Source organism: Carassius carassius, chromosome 4 (assembly GCF_963082965.1).
Source record: "Carassius carassius chromosome 4, fCarCar2.1, whole genome shotgun sequence".
Taxonomy (NCBI): domain Eukaryota; kingdom Metazoa; phylum Chordata; class Actinopteri; order Cypriniformes; family Cyprinidae; genus Carassius; species Carassius carassius.
The window spans coordinates 29,541,591-29,561,010 of record NC_081758.1 but is presented as its reverse complement, the minus strand read 5'-3'; the positions used below and the strand labels follow the sequence as shown (position 1 = coordinate 29,561,010).

Here is a 19,420-nt window from a genome sequence, read left to right as displayed (position 1 = left end):
GGTTATAAAGTCCCCATCAGGGCAAATACACAACTACTGCAGTTTTTTAATATGTACTCCATACTAATATATGCTTTTGGTAATGGAATTTTTCAATATTCCACTCAGTATTAAAATTGTACAAAAAAAGGAGACAAGAAAAAAAATTTCCATTCAAAAACCTAATGTGAATTCAAAGGTACTATATCTTCTGAATTAAGGCTTGTGACGTAACACCTTGTAGTTCCATTTAACCCTTAGAGCTTGTTCAGTTCACTCTCTCAAGTGTGGATGCACTAAAAAAGGCTGAGGTTGTATCACTACTACAATATATTCAAAAGGTTAGGCACTTTGTAAATAACATCTGGAGCAGTCAAGAAGAATTGTTAGACCTGACAGTATGGTGAAGCCGTAAATGATTTATGTAAAACCGTTCATCTTTAGAATACAAAAAAGCACATAATGAATAGATAAAATGTCTACAATTTGATATAAAACAAAGTACAATATGGTTGTCAAAGGTGAACATTCTGCTTTCGCAACAGTGTGAAAAAACATTTAATTCTCTTAGACGGAGATAGGGGGCACTGCTATTGTGCATTTCTTCAAATAAGACAATGTTTCTAGCATTTCCAGCTGCTTCTGTAAAGTTTCATTCCATAAAAGGTACATCTATAATGCCAAGATAACATTTTCATGGGAATATTTGCATTTAGGGTGCGTCTCAGAGGCTGGCTTAGAGGGAAAATGGCCAGATGCCCAATGTGGTCTACATCTGAAGCAGTGGGTCAGCTTTTCCCAGGTTACACAAGCACATTTTTGGCATCTGTTGCCCTTAAAAAGGCAAAGATTAAAAAAAAAAAAAAGCCTGTGTGTTTGCACATAAACTTTCAATCTTTCGTGTTTTTAAAGAGACCACACCCACCAAACCATTTAGCCTGACTGAAATACATAAAAATTGAGTGAATTTTATCCTTTTTATACCACATCTGCTGCTTTGTAAGTGTACATGTATGTTTTATCCTTTGGACATTGAAAAACAAATACATGCATTACTGCATTTAACACCGCCCACAAAATAAGAGATGATAAAACTCATCATGATTAGAAAATAAAAACATCATCTGTGTGTAAATTAAAGCCATGCTAGCACCAGTCGTCCACCACTGCCTCTGGGTAGTACCGTCGTGCCCGTCCTTTGGTGGCGCCGGGGCCCATGGTAAAGTGGTATCCATTGGGAACCCCGCGGAACTGTTGTTGGGGAGGTGGGGGAATCGCCACGATCGGCATCCCTACAGTCTGGGGAGAATGGCCCATCTGAGGTCTCGGATCATCCTGGAAGACAGCGTAGACTTCGGGTTGGGGTCCGGCAGGGTGGTCCGGTGGCCCTAGGAAGGGTTCTGAGTTAATGCGACTGACTGGGGCCGGCGAGCTGGAGATGGAGCTGCTGTTTAAGAGGGCGTTGTGCTCAGACAGACCGCGGCTCAGCCTTCCGGGACTCGGGGGAAGCAAGCCGGCCTGTGTGCCCAGAAACTGCACAGGGGAGGAGCTGGCAGTCCTGTAGGCCACAGAGGGACGAGGAGCAATGGGGGTCTGGGGTAGCTGTCTGCGCCCATGGCTTGGAGTGCTCGCCCCTGAGGTCAACAACACCGGGCTCCCCTTAGCCCACCCACTGCCCTAGATGAAAATTAAACAAGCAAAATCAAAACAATAAAATGGTATGGGGGAAATGCCCAGAAGGTTAGATAGGGACCAGGGGCCAAAGAAGGATGGAAGGAAAGGAGAAGTAACATGTTGGACAAGACAGCAGAAAAAGATGGAAGATGGATAGGACAAAAATGAAAGAAAGGAGAAAGTGAAAATGACAGGGAAGACACAGAAAGGAAAGACAGACAAATGCACAGAGAAATGGTGTGGAAGAAGAGTGGAAAGAGAAGTGAAAGCCTATGAGTGGTTGCACTACAGTGATAGAGTTATCACTAACTATAACACTTTAGAAGGAAAAAAAATCCTATAATGTCTCAATATCTTCATGGCTTGATCAGGAATGCGTATCACTTTACACTTTTCTTCTGCCACACTGTGTGACTGGTGGTCTGAGAGCTTTAAAATCCAACAGCAGCCTGTGCAGAAGAGTCTTACTGTACTATAGCTACATTCTCAGCTTAACCATCTGAAAAAATGTCATGTAATGTAAACTGACTTTAAACAGCTAAAATCTCTCAAATGCGTCTAATATGTTTCTAAAAAATTTCAGACAAATTAGTTGTCATTAGACAAGGTAAGCATTGAAATGGTGATTTTTTTTTCATTAAAAAGGTATAAAAGCTAACTGACCTAAGATCCCCTTTAAATGTCAATTTTATCAGTCTAATACTCACAATCCACCTTCTTTTTAATATTTTTCACCATTTCCAGTTATTTTAGTTGCACAAAAACAGTCTGTTATGCTGCCTGACATTGCAAACTAGCATTTGTCAAATTATTCAGATTTACATTTCTAATACACTGGTTTGTAGTGTAAATAGTTTCAGAGTTTACCACACTTTGTTGTTCTCTTAGTTATTTACATATAGTGGCTAATGAATCACAAATGTCGTACATTCACAGAATAATGATAATAATAATAATAATAATAATTATAATAATAATAATGTTACTTACTGTGTTGAAAAAAAGGATAATTTAAAGGAATATTTCTAGGTTTTAAACTACTCCCTCAGTTTCTAAAAACAATAACCGCTATTACATTAATGCAATTACATTAATGCAATTACAGTGGAAACTCATGAGAAAGATTAATGCTATATAAAATACACTTCATTATTATATCATTAGTTGTGATCATGTTACTAGAAATATGACGGAAAGACTGCTACCATCGTTTGCTATGGGAAATACTTATACATAAGATAAGAGTCCATTTAGTTGGAATGAAATGATGCAGTAATTGTCAAGATCTTCTACTTTTTGGATGATTTTCTATTGGTGCCTAATTTCTGTGGGTGAAACTTTGGTTCAGTCCTTGGCAAAAGGTTATGCCACCTCCCTTTCCAGTATCCTCTCATGCATCATGTGAAGGATACCAGGTTATATGGTAATGGCAGAAGTTAAAAGATTGCATAGAACTTTCCATCATGTTAGTGTCTTGTTAATGTACAATATTTAAGTCTTAAATATGTGTTTCAAAACAGTATGTATTATAAAAATTTCTTGCCCTCTCTTCCATTGTAAGTGTATTGGGGTTTTTTTTATATTGAGGAACAAAGATGCTGACCTTAGAGCGCAACTTGTGTTTGAATCAGAACATTATCTTCATTACTTTTAAATGCATCTTGGCACAGATTTCAACATTGATAATTATTTATGTTTTATCTCAAATCCCTAACATGCTTTTTATTAGAATTAAATTAACAGATCTTTTTGTTTATTCCCTAAAAAAATTTCAGTCTCTAACCTCTGACCTATCTTATTTAAACACATGTCCCTGTCCTGTCTTGACAACCCCATCCCACCTGCTTGTTGAGACTGGCCTCCAGGGCCTCGCTAGGTGAGGTGGCACAGCTTGCCATGGCAGACTTGCTGGGACAGTTTTCTCGACTGCCGTAGCGATCACATGAGTAATAGCGCTGCTTCTCCGCCGAAGACGAATGATGCTTCCTCTCGTGGGAACGACCTCGGTCATGCGACCTCTCCTCTACAGGGTCAGCGGCTGTGCCTGAGAACCAACGAAAATATGAATTTTAAATTCAAGTACAATTATCTGTGCCAAACTTAAGAAAAGATCAGGATTTTTTTAACCCCTTCCTGATTTTTTTTTTTTTTTTAAGAAAATTAAAGGAAAAATAAAGCAATTGAACCATTTCTCCCAGTCTCCCCTCTCCTCTGGATTTTCAGACTCCAGTCAAAACCTGCCTGCCTGAATTTTTCTTCCCTGTTCTCAATTGGCCTGCATAGAGGTAATCATAAATTATCAGGGCATAGATCTGCATGTCTGTCAGTCCCTTTTATCTGGCTAACAGGGGCCAGCTGCGGCCGGACGCTCTCACACCAGGCCCTGCTTCTGCACTTCACCAATCCTCAACACAACCGAATACCATCTGGGTTTAGGATCAGTTGCAACCGATGCATCTAAAAATCTCCAGAGAATTCCGTGAATGAAAACATTGTGCTACATGACTTCATGCAGGTGGTTTTGAGTTGTATTTTACAGGGATCTTATGAAAGTGTATTGACCTGTAGCTTTGTGTTGGCCTGTGGGCGACCTGTCCACCGATCTCTGTTTCTTGTCTCTGTCCCTGCGATGATGGCATCGGTGATGATGGTGATGGTGGTGATGTCGTTCTTGAACAGGTTTCACCAAAGTGTAGTCATTCAGATTCACTTCCTGAGGGCGCTGTGGTGCAAAAGTGGATGCGGAGCGTCTCATGGGGGAATCGGGAATTGGCTGGGAAAGAAAACAAGGTGCTGGTTACATGAAGTCAGATGAATGCTTTTGGACATTGTATCTTGGAATATTACAAGGAATGCTGTTCTGAAATTGCCTGTAATAACATTGGTCTTGTATGCTAAACCTCCATTTTATCTCAGATGCATCAAAACGGGGATGAACTCCAAACCACACTAACGATCTAAGGGATCATTATCACATCAAAGTATCAGAGGCAATGTAACACCTGTAGCAGCTGGGCTAATCGCGTATGAGGAAACACTTATTTTGAGTTTAGACCCTCAATTTATGCTCCCATTGACAGGTGCATTTTAACGGTGTGCCTATTAATCTGTCTAAAATGATCAAAGGTCTCTGGCCCTAGAGTCACAGTACTAGACCTTTGATTTCATGTTTTGCAATATAACAGGCTGTTAATCCTCATACTGATTCCTATACTGACACTGAGGATAAACAGACCTGAGACTACTGTATGCAATAACATAAAGTTCATCTTAGATCAGTGGTTCTCAATATTGTCGACTTCAAGACTTATTTTGTTTTGTTTAAAAACATTTTAAATTATTTTGAGACCCCCTTAGAAGTTTGCTGAGGCCCCCTGTTTAAGAACCACTGACGTAGATCCTTATGTCAAGCCTATTATAAGAAAACTTAATACAAAAAGTTGATCATACTTCCAGTAAAGTCCCAGGAGAATGACGGGAATGACTCCTCTGATGAAGCGTGTCAGAGGACAGAATTGAAGTGAAGGGCAGGGAAGATATGGAAAGAGGGAAAAATTATTTTTTCATGTAAATATACTGTAAGGAAACACATTAAAAGTCTTCTTGCAGAATAGACAGTATTTTTGCGATGTTGTATAGTTAGACTGGCAGTACATAAATGACACACTTCACTTTTAACACTGCAAACCCACTTGCAAAAAAAGAAAGTAAAATGATAGTTTGAGATCATCTACTGCTGTAATGCAACTTGTAATGCTTCCCTCTGGGAATCTATATCATTGTTTATCATCCATTCTCCTATCCATCCATGACAGACACAAGTCATTCCTTAAAGCACACTTGTCAATCTTAATGTCTTTGCAGATTTTCCCCATATCAAAGTTTTGCAGAGTTTCTGGTTTGTGGTTTAAATTAATCTGCATTTGAGACTGTTATTTGGCTCTTTTCTTTTCATCTGTCAAGCAGAAGGACTGGAGATGGCCAGGTGCCAGTGGTGAAGAGATTTGCCCCACAGAAATCAGAGGGATTTTGGTCATATTAGCAGCTGCTGAAACGTTACATTCAGCATCTAATGTCTCTTATCGGTTAGTCCAGCATTTTAAAGAGATTTGGTTTGGGATGGAAATCAAATCTGGGAGTGAAATAGGAGGCACTCAGTGAGCCTGAGCAGCCCATTAGCAATAGAGTGGTGTGGTATAGGTGTGATTTGATAGGACGCATATCCTGATGAGTCTTAATGGACAGATTGTATTTTGCAGAGTCCAAGTGGATTGTGAATTTCATAGTCTTTTTTTTGTCAATTTTTCCAATGATTCTGTCATTCTCACATACCATAACATATAGCAAACTAAAAGTTAAGATCCAAAAACAACACAATCCATTAGTAATACACATTAGCCTTTTAGCCAGTTCTGTGCAAATTACATTAAAAATAAAAACAGAAGAATGCCATCCAGTATTCAAACCAAGATTGATTTTTAAATCCATCTCAAAGTAACCATAAAGTAATCTCAGCCTCTTTCTTAAGAGTCTACTTATTCTGATTCTGAGCTTCAGTTCACTTCCTCTTAGCCAGCACAAGCTGAAAACTGATCCAGGGTGCAGATCTAGCAACCTACTGACTAATTGTGACCCTGTACCACAAAACCAGTCTTAAGTCGCTGGGGTATATTTTTAGCAATAGCCAAAAAAATTAAAAAATAAAAACAATGTTTGGGTCAAAATTATCTATTTTTCTTTTATGCCAAAAATCATTAGGATATTAAGTAAAGATCCTGTTCCACGAAGAGATTTTGTAAATTTCCTTATGTAAATATATCAAAACCTAATTTTTGATTAGTAATATGCATTACTAAGAATTCATTTGGACAACTTCAAATGCGATTTTCTCAGAATTTAGATTTTTTTTGCACCCGCAGATTGCAGATTTTCAAATAGTTGTATCTCGGCCAAATATCGTCTGATCCTAATAAACCATGCATCAATGAAAAGCTTATTTATTTAGCTTTAAAGTGATTTATAAATCTCAATTTAAAAAAAATTACACGTAAGACTAGTTCTATGGTCCAGGGTCACAATTGTATTATAAATAGGACAAATGTTATTTCGTCTTATAGGGAACTCGTGCTGCATCCTGTAGTAGACACTACGTGGACTGCCACCAGCAGGGCTGGTGTCTGAAGCATGTATGAAACAACTCCAATCCCACTGGCCCACGTAGCCAGTGACTTTACAGATGGGCGCCCGGAAGCATAAGAGGGCACCTGCCGAACATATCAACAACTTTTGTTGTCTTCAGGATCTGTTTGTTTGACACTGCATGTGAAGGCTTTACTGGGAAAACCAAGGCAAGGGGAACATTTTAAAAAGTGTGTCCTAGATTTCTGACACCCAAGAACACACACGATCTATGCGTTATGTGTCTTGGTGCGGAGCACACGTGTTTTGTGCTTGAGGGCTCTGAATGTACTTATTGTGACAAGTTATCAATGAGATCTGTTCGCATTTGTCCCTCTTCACGAGGGATAAGGGACGAGCATGTACATCTTGTGGTGTACACGTTTCGGGTCCCACTGCTGCCGAGGCACAGCTTAGAATCAGATCAAGGAGTTCGCTGCAGAGAGGTTTGAGAAGGGCATGGATAAGCATGAATAAACGGTTTGACTCACGGGACAGCAGGATTCGCTCACAGTGATGGATTTGCAGGGCTACTGAGAGCAGAGGTAAAGCTTTACCTTTCACTCAGGATTGCAGACAGCATTTGCTTGAGCTTATTCACCTCTCGAGGGAGTTGAACAGACAGTGCAATGCGTTCACGGCAGTTTCTGTTCTCGCCTGATTCTTGAGGGAATCTAGTGTTTAACCAGAGCATGTTTGGCTCTCGGGGGAGCTAAATGCATGCTGCGTGATTGGATCATGCCTAGAGAAAAAGAATTGAGTGCCTACTACCCATGGTTCAGGACCCAAGGCTGCCGAGGCAGATAGGCAGATCAATCTCGTGGGTTGTGGGTGGGGCATGGAAGGACTCTGACGGGAAGGGCTTTCCCTTTCAGGAGTTCCTTTCATTCTGTTCTCTTCCGAGGGATAGTATTCAGCATTTGCCAAAGCATTTCCAGCTCTTAAGGTGCTCAGCAAGATCCAGATACTCTTTCTCTTGGGTAATCTGATCCCACGGATAGTGCTACATTAGGCTCATCTGGTGGTTAGTGATGGAGATGAGAGTGTGAGCACTGAATCTCCACTAACCTAGCTCCAGTTCCACATATGGAGGATGTTTGACGTAAGAGGCTTGATTTAGTCTGGAAGCCTGCCTGTGGCAAATTAGACAAGCACTTTCTGGCTGGTCATGAACTCCCTTCCCCCAGAAGTCTCTCCTTCCTTCCTGACAAGCCATATTCAATTTGGCTATATCTTTTCCAGAATGCGGATTACACTAATCTTGAGGGTGTTGTGCAGATATGTGAAGTGAGTACAGGAACTGTCTTGTGGATATCAGGAGAGAGTTGAAAGCCTTTCATCTTGATGCACCACTGTTGGCTTCTGGGCATTTCAGCACATTCGCAGAGGCGGTGATCGAGAAGTTCAGGGAGGCAAAGACGCAGTCCACTGCCTTACAGGAAGTTAATTCCGCGCCAAGAAACACTGCTTACATTGGGCCCTGAGGCTGGACTAATTTTGTTCTTATGTGTTTTGCTTGTTGGCGAACCATTGACTGAAGGTTCAGTCTTTCCCTTGTGATGTAGGCTTTTTTAAAGCGCAGTTTGATCGCAGAACTTTGTTTCAATAGAATACCTGCATTTCTGTGTTGAGTTTTGGCATGGATACTGCACGTCCTTGGCCTTCAAGACTGCCAGAGGACACTGTGTTGGCACTGTTCTCCATCTTCCTCATTTCTACTGATGCCTATTAAAAACACACAATAAGAGATTAAATACACATAAGGGGTGTCCAAACTCTGTCCTGGAGGGCCACTGTCCTGTAGAGTTTACAGTATCTCCAACCTGCCTCAACACACCTGCATGAAAGGTCCTAGTATGCCTAGTAATACCTTGATTAGCTGGTTTAATTGGGGATGGAGCTATTCTCTGAAGGACAGTTGCCCTCCAGGACAGAGTTTGGACACCCCTACATTAAAGAAAGGCACTGTGGCTGCATCTGAAAGCTCTAAAATGCTGCCTTAGGAGGATGCATTCCAAGGTAGGAAGGCATCAGGGCACGTCTGAATCCAAAGTTAGCTTCACTTCCTGTCTCATGAGATACCTTCACTGTAGATGTACTGTATCCTTCGTTTAGTTGAAACAATTAATTTAGTTATCACCAAAACTCGATCTATTTTGTTGTAGATATTTAAACTGTTACGGTGCCTTAGAAGCCCATCCAAAATTTGTTTCATGAGGTGCCTTCGTGTAAAAAAGCTGCCTGCAAAGTCATTGCTTGATAATGCAGCAAGTCAGCTGCCTAGGCTTTCAGACACAGCCTGTGTGTGTCAGAGAGAGTTGGCATTTTTATTTACAGCACCTGGGCAGTGTTTGCATTTGAGGCATTCTCTGATTGACCTCTGGACATTGGCCGCCGTTTAGACCACTGCACCTCCTTGGACTCTGAAGCCCAGGATGAAGATCCTTTAATTGTGTTGTCAAGACTGGGCATGAAATAAAAATAAAAAACATATTAGAGTAGATACACTTGTCATGGCAAATAGATTAATTAAAGTGTGTACTGAATAGGAATGCATGCAGCAAGGGATATTGTGCTCACTGTGTGTGTCCGTTATTGAGCATGGTGGAGCTGCGTCTGGTCTGAGCTTGAAATTCTGAGGCCGAATCTACACTGTTCATGGTCTGATCTTGCATGTGGGTTAGTGGGAGAATAGGCTCTAAAAGAGCACTGACTTTATTCTTCAAACAGAGAGAATCAAAACACATATTTACTACCAGTAAATTTTCCACATAAGTTGCATTGTGTAAGGGTTTGTGCACGACATTGTAAAAGAGATTTTCTGTACCAATCATATGCACTGAAATGCAAAATAAAAAAATCTCAGTTTACATAAAAAAATGTGTTCCAATTGCTCTTTTTGCAGGTTTCTATGTCTTCCATTGGGATTTAATTTTCATTGTACATCTATTTGTTACTGTACAGTTTGAAATAACAAAAATTAGAAAAATTGCACAACAATTTGAGTAGTAGTGTAAGTATATATATATGTATCACCTGAGATCCAGGTCCAGCCTGTTCTCTCTGCTGCTGTTGCTGCATCTGAAGTCTTTTGGCTCTGTTTTGCTTGTAATAATCAAAAATCATAAGAGCCGCATATACCTTCCCCACTGTAAGCTCATTGGCTGCAAAGAGACAAATGCACCTTAGTTATGTGTTGTTTGGATGTTCCAATGGTGACCACTAGATGTTGCTGTGTATTGTGTTTGAGATGTTTGCCCATGTGAAAATACTTTGGGTTCTGTTTAGATCCGAGGTGTCAAACTGAGGGGCCACAGCCCTGCAGAGTTTAGTTTCAAACCTGCTCCAACACACACCATGTAGTTTTTCAAATAAGCCTGAAGGACTTGATTAGTTGGATTGTGTATATATTATAAGGGATGAATCTAAACTCTGCAGGGCTGTGGCCCTCCAGGAACTGAGTTTGACACCCCTGGTCTAGATCATTTGTAAGTATGTGTCAGTACCTCAGTGTTAGTTTTGTAATATGTGGATGCAAGTATTTGAGAGTATTTAAGTGGCAAAAGAAAGGATCTCCTGTGTGATGATTCATAATGTGTTTACGTTTGTGTGGAGTGACCAGCAGGTCCATAGTCTTCTGAGACAGGCTTGGCCAGACCATAGCAAGCTCCTTCTTCAGTTCAGCGTCTGACAGACGTTGGGCCACCATGCCTTTGGAGAGATGATAAACAGAAAGGAAAGAGGCTTATTAGACTATATATTATATATACACAGTTAAAGGGATACTCCACCCCAAAATGAAAATTTTGTCATTAATCACTTATCCCATGTCGTTCCAAACCAGTAATAGATTTGTTTGTCTTCGGAACACAATTTAAGATATTTTGGATGAGAACTGGGAAGCTTGTGACTGTCCCATAGACTGCCAAGTAAGTTACACTGTCAAGGTCCAGAAAAGTATGAAAGACATCATCAGAATAGTCCATTCATTTGCCATCAGTGGTGCAACCGTAATGTTTTGATGCAACGAGAATATTTTTTGTAAGCGAAGAAAACAAAAAAATAATGACTTTATTCAACAATTCCTTTGTCAACAGTCTCCTATGCTACAAATGCTCTTCTGTATCAGCCGCGCCACAAGGATGCAATGTTTTCTTTCAAATCAAAGCTAAATACATGTAGAAACAGCGCATCTTTGTGGCACGGCTGAAACAGAACGTTACGGTTGAACCACTGATGGCAGATGGACTATTCTGATGATGTTTTTCATACTTTTCTGGACCCTGACAGTGTAACTTACTTGGAAGTCTATGGGACAGTCACAAGCTTCCTAGTTTTCGTCCAAAATATCTTAAATTGTGTTCCGAAAATGAACAAAGCTTTTACGGGTTTGGAACGATATGGGCGTAAGTGATTAATGACAAAATTAAATTTTTTTGGTGGAGTATCCCTTTAAGTTCAGTTTAATTATTTTGTTGTTTCATAAATATTTAAAAAAACTTGTGAATTAAGATCAATGCACTGAAAGACAAAACACTGTTGGAGTAGAGGAATTTAGCAAAGCTAGAAAAACTATTTTAATCTCCTGTAATAAAAATAAAAAATAAATTAATAATAATAATAATAAGTTCAGTGAATTTAGAGCAATACATCGCAAGGCAACACTGTTAAAATGAAGCTAGAAGAACCCACCCAGTGCTAAACACATGCTACATACACCATCCCACACACACTGCTCTGGGTGGAAATGGAACTCGCAGCAGCAACGGACCAGATCACACTGAATAAGTGATTAAATCTGTCCATTAAGCACTAATCACATTTGGAGTTCTTTTAAGAGAGAGGGAAGGTGGAACAATTATCTAATGGCACCAGACTGACCTGATGCCAGTTTGATCTCTAAGGCAGTGCGGATCAGAGCCATCAGTGTAGAGGTGAAGTGCACACTGTTGTCTTCTGCAATGGGCATGTTCATTTTCACCAGCCGCTAGGTGGAGACATGATGTTCATTAGTGGGGTAAAACACTTCTCAAAATCAACCAGAACAACCCAAAAACAAAACAGCTTGTGTGCATGTGAAATTAGGCATGCTTATTTCATATCCTTCTATTGATTCAGTTCATGCATTCTAGTAATCAAGCAATATATATTTTGGATCAGTTTAGTCATTCAGTAATGTAGAATCCTGTTCTAATCTTGTCATTTCAAGCACACAAACAGTTTTATTCACATACAGAATAGAAACGTACAGAATCAAACATTCACATTCACTGCTATAGGCTACGATCCGCAACCAAAGTGCACTGGTGATAAACCGACACTGACTCGAGAGTGGAGAAAAGCATGTACACATAACCATGAGGGGCTTCAGAGGACATGGGAGCTCGACTCTGGGAATTACTGATCAATAAAATTGCAGCAGATAGCTGCTTTTAGGCTGAAGAGTTTCAAATGGTTACCAGTTTTAGCTTTTTAGAGCTGAAACAATGCTAAACACACCAGCAACATTCAACTGAATCATTCTGACAACAGCTTTGTAAAAATACTAAGAATCATGTTTAAAAAGGTCACTTGTGTAATTGAGTCATTTGAGTCTCAAAAATTACACACTTCAACCTTTAAAGGTGCATCCAATTTTTTATATTAAATTTCTGTATGGTTAAAACTTTCTAAGAGGAAAATAATAGAGTGGACCTTTAAACATGACAGCTGGATTGGATCATGGGATGTACAGGTGTACAGTATGGTTTAGTGTGATTCATTGTGAAGAGTTGAGCTCCCCTGAGCAAAGAGAGCATACATCTACTAGCAGTAGCAGTGCAAGAGAAATAGACCAGAATGTACAAAGAAAATAAACAGGTGGACATTCTGACACACAGACATACATTCTCATATACTGCAGACATAAAGAGAGAGAGAGAGAGAGAGAGAGACAGAGAGAGAGAGAGAGAGAGAGAGAGAAGGCTACAGGACAAAGAAAAGAGAGAGGAAATGGTTGAGTGGATGAGAGATAGACAGCACTGGCAAGACAAGGAGAATAAGTCCACCAAGAAAAAATAGAGAGGTCAAGTGCAAAGTTCTCATGACTGAAAGCAACTTAGGTTACACACACTTCTACATGAAACAAGGGTGAGAAATGTTTCCAATTCTAACATAACATAAAGGCTCTAAAAGAGGTTTTTAAGCTAAGTTTGGGGCCCTTAAGTAAATCCCAATGGAAGACATAGAAACCCGCAAAAAGAGCAATTTGGGCACATTTTTTTTTATGTAAACTGAGATTACATAAATTATTTTGCATTTTCAGTGCATATTATTGGTACAGAAAATCACTTTAACAATGTCGTGCACAAACCCTTACACAATGCAACTTAAGTGGAAAATTTTATACACATGAAGTATGACCATAGAAGATAAATTTAATTTAACTCTCACTTATTAACATCATAATTAAACATACATGTAGGCTCAACGAAAATACATGCTTCTACCTACATTTTTGCAAAACTCCCAAAATGTACGTAATGTATATACAAACAATTCACTACAGTCAGTAAAACAACTAAAACTTTTATGGGGCAGGTTAGCAATCAATAAATAAATAAACTTTTAAATAAATAATAAAAAAAACATTTTTTATGCAGTTCCTTGCATAGTAACCTGTCATGACCTCCAAAATCTTGCATGATTTGTAGAATAATACATTTTGATATTTACATAACACATCCAGCTCCATGTGCATGGCTTTTTGATGTAGTAAACTTGCTCACTAGCTCACCTGATATAGTGTTGCATTTTCAACATGGAACACTCGGGTACAAGTCCCATGAAATATGAGTCCTATGAAATTAGCTCATAGACTTGCAGAAGCAAGCTAAAATGGCATGGTTGCTTCAGCAAATGTGTTATATTACACTTGCTTATTTAACATCATCGGTCAGGTTTAGGTTAGGTTATTGCATAGGTGGTACGTTATTTTCAAACGTGATTTTAGAACCACTCATCAGACATTTTATTTTCTAACTGCTGCAATATGTACTACAAGCAATGTAATAAAGCATTGTCAAATTCATATTCATCTGTTTCGCATAAAACTGAACGTGCTTTTATTTTCACTCACTGGACATTTCCCTTTGATAGTGTAACAAAACGTGCAAGAAGAAATGTAACATCGTTTTGCAGAAATGTCCAAATAGGCATGCATTTCCAATGAGTCTGGGTTGTAGCTAAACATTAAATAGATTAAAGTTCTGCAGTCATACTCATCATTAGTCTGTGACCATCCCTAGATTACAAAGGAAGTGGAGGGGAAGACTCGAATAAAAAGGGAGAGGAGGAGGGACTACACCAAAAAGATCCGAGCGTGGGGAGAAAAAAAAACACGAGGGGAAACACTGCAAGAGCACAGAGATTGGCTGAAGAATAAGCCAATGGGAAGACAGCACGAGCAGAGAGAGGGGGGCATGTAAAGTTGAGCTACCTTGTAGGCGATTCGTGGAGGGCATTTCTTTCCCAAACCTAAAGGTGGGGACATGTGGAGCAGCATCTCATACATATCGAGGTACTTGATACGGCCACTTCACAGTGCAGACAACGCAAATAACCCAAAATAAAGAAAAGGATTGGGGGGTTAGAGAGATGGGAAGAGAAACAGGGGGGCAAGAAAGTAAACCGATCAAGACGAAATGAAAGAAAAGACAAAAACAAACAACAGACGACAAAAAACAGAAATCTTTTGTTAATTAGATTTCCAAGAGTGTCATGAACAGGGATGCCATCCTGGCCTGGCAGGGTCAGAGATGGATCCCAAAGGTTAGAGGTCAGAGGTGAGAGAGTTGATCCCTGATAAGGAGAAATGGAAGAGGTGAGCGAAAAGACACAAGGAATGGATGGTGACAGAATGGCTGCATTGTTTGGAAGATGTCTGCATCTGCATGCTGAGACATCAGGGGAGTTTCCTCTTTCAGTGCACGGAAACAAAGGTTTCAACGCCAGTTTCATCTGAATAGTTTATGCAAATCACAACTATTAGGTTGAGCTTTATATGTAAAAAAACAATTAAGCTTGATATTGTAACATTATTTTAGTGCCAAAACCCTGAATTGTGAATATGAAAACTTTATGTAAGTGTCATAGAAGAAGGGGTTAGAGTGTTACGTGGCCTTGAAAGCTTCGTTTCCCACTCAGCATCATTAACCAAAGCCAGTCAAATCTGGTGGGGCAAGTGCTTGTGTGAAGGCAAGTCATTTGAGCACAGCCATTCAAGTTTGGGTCTCTGGGTGTTTGTACACAAGAGGCCAGACAAGTGGAAGAAGTTGCTTGGGTTGCAAACCTTGTATGCTACCCTATTAGGGCAGTTCTTCCCTAAGCCAAGAGGGGGCGAGATAATTCTCAACAAATTGTACATATCCTTATAGGAAATCCGTCCGCTGTGGAAAGAACAAGCAAAACATGACATTCATGAAGAAAGCTTGGAGAACACATTTGTGATATGGACAGAATGGACGTGGATAGGTGTACAAGATCCCATTCACATCCAGACCACGATTCTTATGGGCACTGTGTGGGAGGATCTTCAGTCACACATTATCATCAGTTACTATATCTCTATTGTCTCCATCTGGTGAGGGAGTGCAGACTGAAACATACCATGCAGCTGGGTCATACTCTGCCCACACTCGGATAAACTCATCCAGGTGGTGAGGGCCCAAGATGGAGGAGTCACGTGTCAGATATTCAAAGTTGTCCATAATGACAGCCACAAACAGGTTCAGCATCTGGAGAAAGTGGTGGGAGAAAAGAATCTGAAGGTCACAGAGCAGGAATAACACTCTGAAAATATCTGAGAGGATGACATTAATTGCAAATTAAGGTTGGGTAAAAAGATAGATTTCCTGATTGATCAGAGTACTGTACAAAAAACAGTGAATGGCTTCTGCATCTTCAGTGCAATGGCAAAACAAATAATTACCATCACAATAAAATATTTGACCTCAACCGTAAGTGTGTGTTTGCAGTCTGTATTAAATGTGACTTTGCACAAAAAAATTTCTTTCTATTGAGTTGTTTGTTTGGGTGAGCTGCATAGAAATACATCATAAAACATGAACAATGCAGTTAGATTCTCGATCTAATTACGCTCATAAACTGATTCTTTCTGGCGAATCAAAACCATTACTGTACCAATTTCTCTTATGAGCTGGTTCATTTAATAAATAGTTAAAAACAAAAATGAATTTTTAAACTTCACACCATTTTTGTCAAACTTCTTATGACACTGTGTGTCCTTTCTTCCGCATTCCCATGCGTATGAATTAAAGTCTTTGGAACAAAAGTGTAGTGTGATGAAACACTGCCCTATATAATTTACAGCATTAGAATAGACAATTTTGTAATTTTTGCACATAGGCAGATATTTTGTCATAAGCATATAATAGTGGCATTTTACTGCACATTGTGTTTGTGTTTCATATTGTTGCTTGTTTAAAACCTTTACAGCCCTTTGGTCAAAAGCTGTCATTTTTAAATGTGCTTCATTAATAAATAACTGAAAAATGCCCAATGAATCTAATAATTTAATAATTAAATTAAAACATATTGAATCGGAATCAAATTAAAGCTTTTGCATCAATTCAAGCGTCCCGTTCAGCCAGGTTTTTAGATTTAAGATAAATAAGCAGTGTTGTGGCAATGGTTTTTAATGGTCCTGGGGACCCACTGCTCTGCACATTTTGTATGTCTCTCTTACTGACACATGACATGATAGTTCATGGAGCTTGCTCCTAACAAGTTGATGCTCTAACTCAGGTGTTAAATAAGGGAAACACACAAAATGTGCAGAGCAGTGGCTCCCCAGGTGCAGGGTTGAAAACCAGTATTCTACAGTAATGATAAGCCTGTTTTGGCTGATACGACTCTGAGCACTAACCAGGAAAGAACAGAGGAAAATGAAGGAGACAAAGTAGAAGTAGGCAAAGTCACTCCCGCACTCTTTTCCATGAATGCCTGAGCTCGCATCACATGTGCGCTCACTCAGACAGGACAGCATAATCTCGTGCCAGGCTTCACCAGTAGCACTCCTGCAAGAGACACCATGATGAGCTGATTGAATAAATGGGGCATCTGCTAAAAGCAGGAATGACTGTCAGAGAATATAACAGAGATTGGAGATGATGGGAAAAGGTCTGAAATTTAAATTACTGTTGAGCCAGATTTCATTTATAACACTGTTGTCACACTGACGTGCTGTCTGCTCATGGGAAAGATGGAAATTTGTTCATGAATTTCATTAGGAGATGTTGTTTTCTAGCAACATGGCTGATACTCCAGATGGTACTTTAAAATTCAATCTGACCATAAGGGGAGACCAGAGAGAGTAGAGCACAACAGAGCGATGCAAACAAAGTGATACCAAGTATTTAAAAAAATGGAAATGACTGAATAGATAGATCAGACTAGGTTAGCTGTAATTGCTGTATGGCTATATTTTTTATATAGGAATATTTTTTGACCATGAAAGATCTTGATAAATTATAAACACAGCTCTCCATAAAATCGTAATTGCATTAGACAAATGTGCACTATTAAAGTTGATATCAATCAAAGTCTACATAAAGTGATCTGGCTAAATATAGCGTTTAGAGGAGATATTACAGAAACATTCTAACGTAGAATCCTCTCTAATCTGCAACATAATTTGTCAGACCTTTAGACTTTAGATTCTTATTCCATTGTACAACCCCAGAAGCTTCACTAAGATTTCCTGCTTTCTCAGGTGGCTTTGATTGTAGTAGATAAAGAATATCAGGTGTGTGCAGACCTGAACAACAACATAAGCGCTTGGAGGAAAGTGCGAAAGTTGTTGTGACGATTGATGGCGGTATCATCACTCAACTCGATGTTCCCAAACACCTGCAATCACAATGTTACTTTAAATGCATGTATTTTGAAACAGTTACATTAAACAACCTTCAAACAGAATACAATTTCTATATTTCAATTCACCTATGATAAAATGCACAGGAGTATTGTAATGATCTTTTACTGGAAAATACCATCACTGAAGCACTTAAATTCTATATACCTGCATTCCTATGATGGCGTAGATGAAAAACAGCATGGCAATTAGAAGGCAAACATAAGGCAAAGCCTGGAAATAAACAAGAAGAATTCATAACTTTAAAAAAAATAATAATAATAAAATAAAGTTTCCAACAATGAATAACTAATCAGTCTAAATAGAGTTACCTTAAACGATTGGACGAATGTCCAGAGCAGGATGCGTATGGTGTATCCCTGCCGAAGGAGTTTGACGAGTCTGGCTGCTCTGAAGAGCCTCAGGAAACTCAAGTTCAGCAGACGGTCCTGTAGGAACACAGGCTTTGTCAATCTAAAAGCTCCATTTAATCCTTCAGCACTCTTTACTTCAACCCTCAGATCTCTTTATAACAACAAGTTTGTATATTTGGATCCTAAAAAAACATGCATGAGAGTATTTTATAAAACCTTAATCTTTATGAGACCACTTCTCGAATCCCGTCATACTGAACCTGAAATATTAGACTACATTTATCTGTAGTTCTATTATTATGAGGTTAAGTTAATTTTTTTTATTGTACAAATGTCAATAATGCAATTTCCTTAGGCAGGGTTTCCCAAACTGGGATTTGTGAACTCCTGGGGGTTGATAAGGGAACTGCATCTAGTTTGTGAGTTGATAAAAAGCTAATAATTAAACAATTAAAATTACAAAATTAAAATAAATAACTTAAAATTAAAACAATCAAAACAAATACATTTATTTATTTTTTACCATGACATTTAACCATCACAGAAACATGAATATACAAATGTGTTGTTAATTTATTGAAATATTACGTTAAAATCTCAGGAAGTACTTAAAGTAAATATTTTAGGTCAAAGACTTGGCTGACAAAAAAAAGTTTTGGAATCCTTGCATTAAGACATCCAGACTATGGATTCAGAGTCAAAAATTTTCAAGTACAATATTGCTGCCAATCTAGCCAAAAACATGATTGGTTGGACCAACAAGGATGTCAATCCATGATAAGCATTAGTGAAGCCTATAATGACTTCAAACAGACCACAACTTTACCACATAGTCAACTGAAAAACATGGGGTGATTGTAAAAATGATGTTGCCATATCTTCAGTAAAGAAGAACCTTATGATGTGCTGCAATAGGAAGTTCTTTCATTCCCAGCAGGGTGGAATAGACATACGTTCAAAGACAAGAGAACAACTCACCGTAGTCTATATATGAAGATGTTAAATCATGGCAGGAGCAAGCCAAGATTTGAGTGAAGACATTTATGGAACACAGGAAAACAAAAACAGCCATCAAGCACATATATAGTTACAGAACAAACACAATTACCATTAGTAGCAACTTTTGACAATGACATGGACGTCAAGACATACGGTATAATACAACATAAGACTTCTTAAAGCACAAATTAGAGCCACAGACTAGTGATTTGGTCAAATTGAGCTTCACCAAATGAATTTGGTAAGTCAATTACTGTCATTTTATCTGGAAAAACAACACAGAGCTCTCTTCCCTTCTGTTTCT

General features: G+C 39.0%; 1 protein-coding gene across 1 annotated transcript in view; it reads right to left on the bottom strand.

Annotated features, from left to right (window-relative positions):
- Nucleotides 1-847: 847 nt before the first annotated feature.
- The window catches only part of LOC132139723 (probable voltage-dependent N-type calcium channel subunit alpha-1B), a 105,458-nt gene continuing 86,885 nt past the window's right edge, over nucleotides 848-19,420 (bottom strand). The window contains exons 35-51 of the mRNA XM_059548301.1: nucleotides 19,096-19,101; nucleotides 18,076-18,192; nucleotides 17,912-17,977; nucleotides 17,648-17,739; nucleotides 16,757-16,907; nucleotides 15,478-15,605; nucleotides 14,309-14,405; nucleotides 11,713-11,818; nucleotides 10,435-10,542; nucleotides 9,868-9,995; nucleotides 9,412-9,551; nucleotides 9,172-9,295; nucleotides 8,446-8,556; nucleotides 5,104-5,142; nucleotides 4,216-4,426; nucleotides 3,495-3,697; nucleotides 848-1,656 (exon numbers count right to left, since the gene is read on the bottom strand). Of these exons, the coding sequence (XP_059404284.1) occupies nucleotides 1,126-1,656; nucleotides 3,495-3,697; nucleotides 4,216-4,426; nucleotides 5,104-5,142; nucleotides 8,446-8,556; nucleotides 9,172-9,295; nucleotides 9,412-9,551; nucleotides 9,868-9,995; nucleotides 10,435-10,542; nucleotides 11,713-11,818; nucleotides 14,309-14,405; nucleotides 15,478-15,605; nucleotides 16,757-16,907; nucleotides 17,648-17,739; nucleotides 17,912-17,977; nucleotides 18,076-18,192; nucleotides 19,096-19,101 (2,358 nt within the window). The 3' untranslated portion in view covers nucleotides 848-1,125. The remainder of the gene's footprint in view (nucleotides 1,657-3,494; nucleotides 3,698-4,215; nucleotides 4,427-5,103; nucleotides 5,143-8,445; nucleotides 8,557-9,171; nucleotides 9,296-9,411; nucleotides 9,552-9,867; nucleotides 9,996-10,434; nucleotides 10,543-11,712; nucleotides 11,819-14,308; nucleotides 14,406-15,477; nucleotides 15,606-16,756; nucleotides 16,908-17,647; nucleotides 17,740-17,911; nucleotides 17,978-18,075; nucleotides 18,193-19,095; nucleotides 19,102-19,420) is intronic.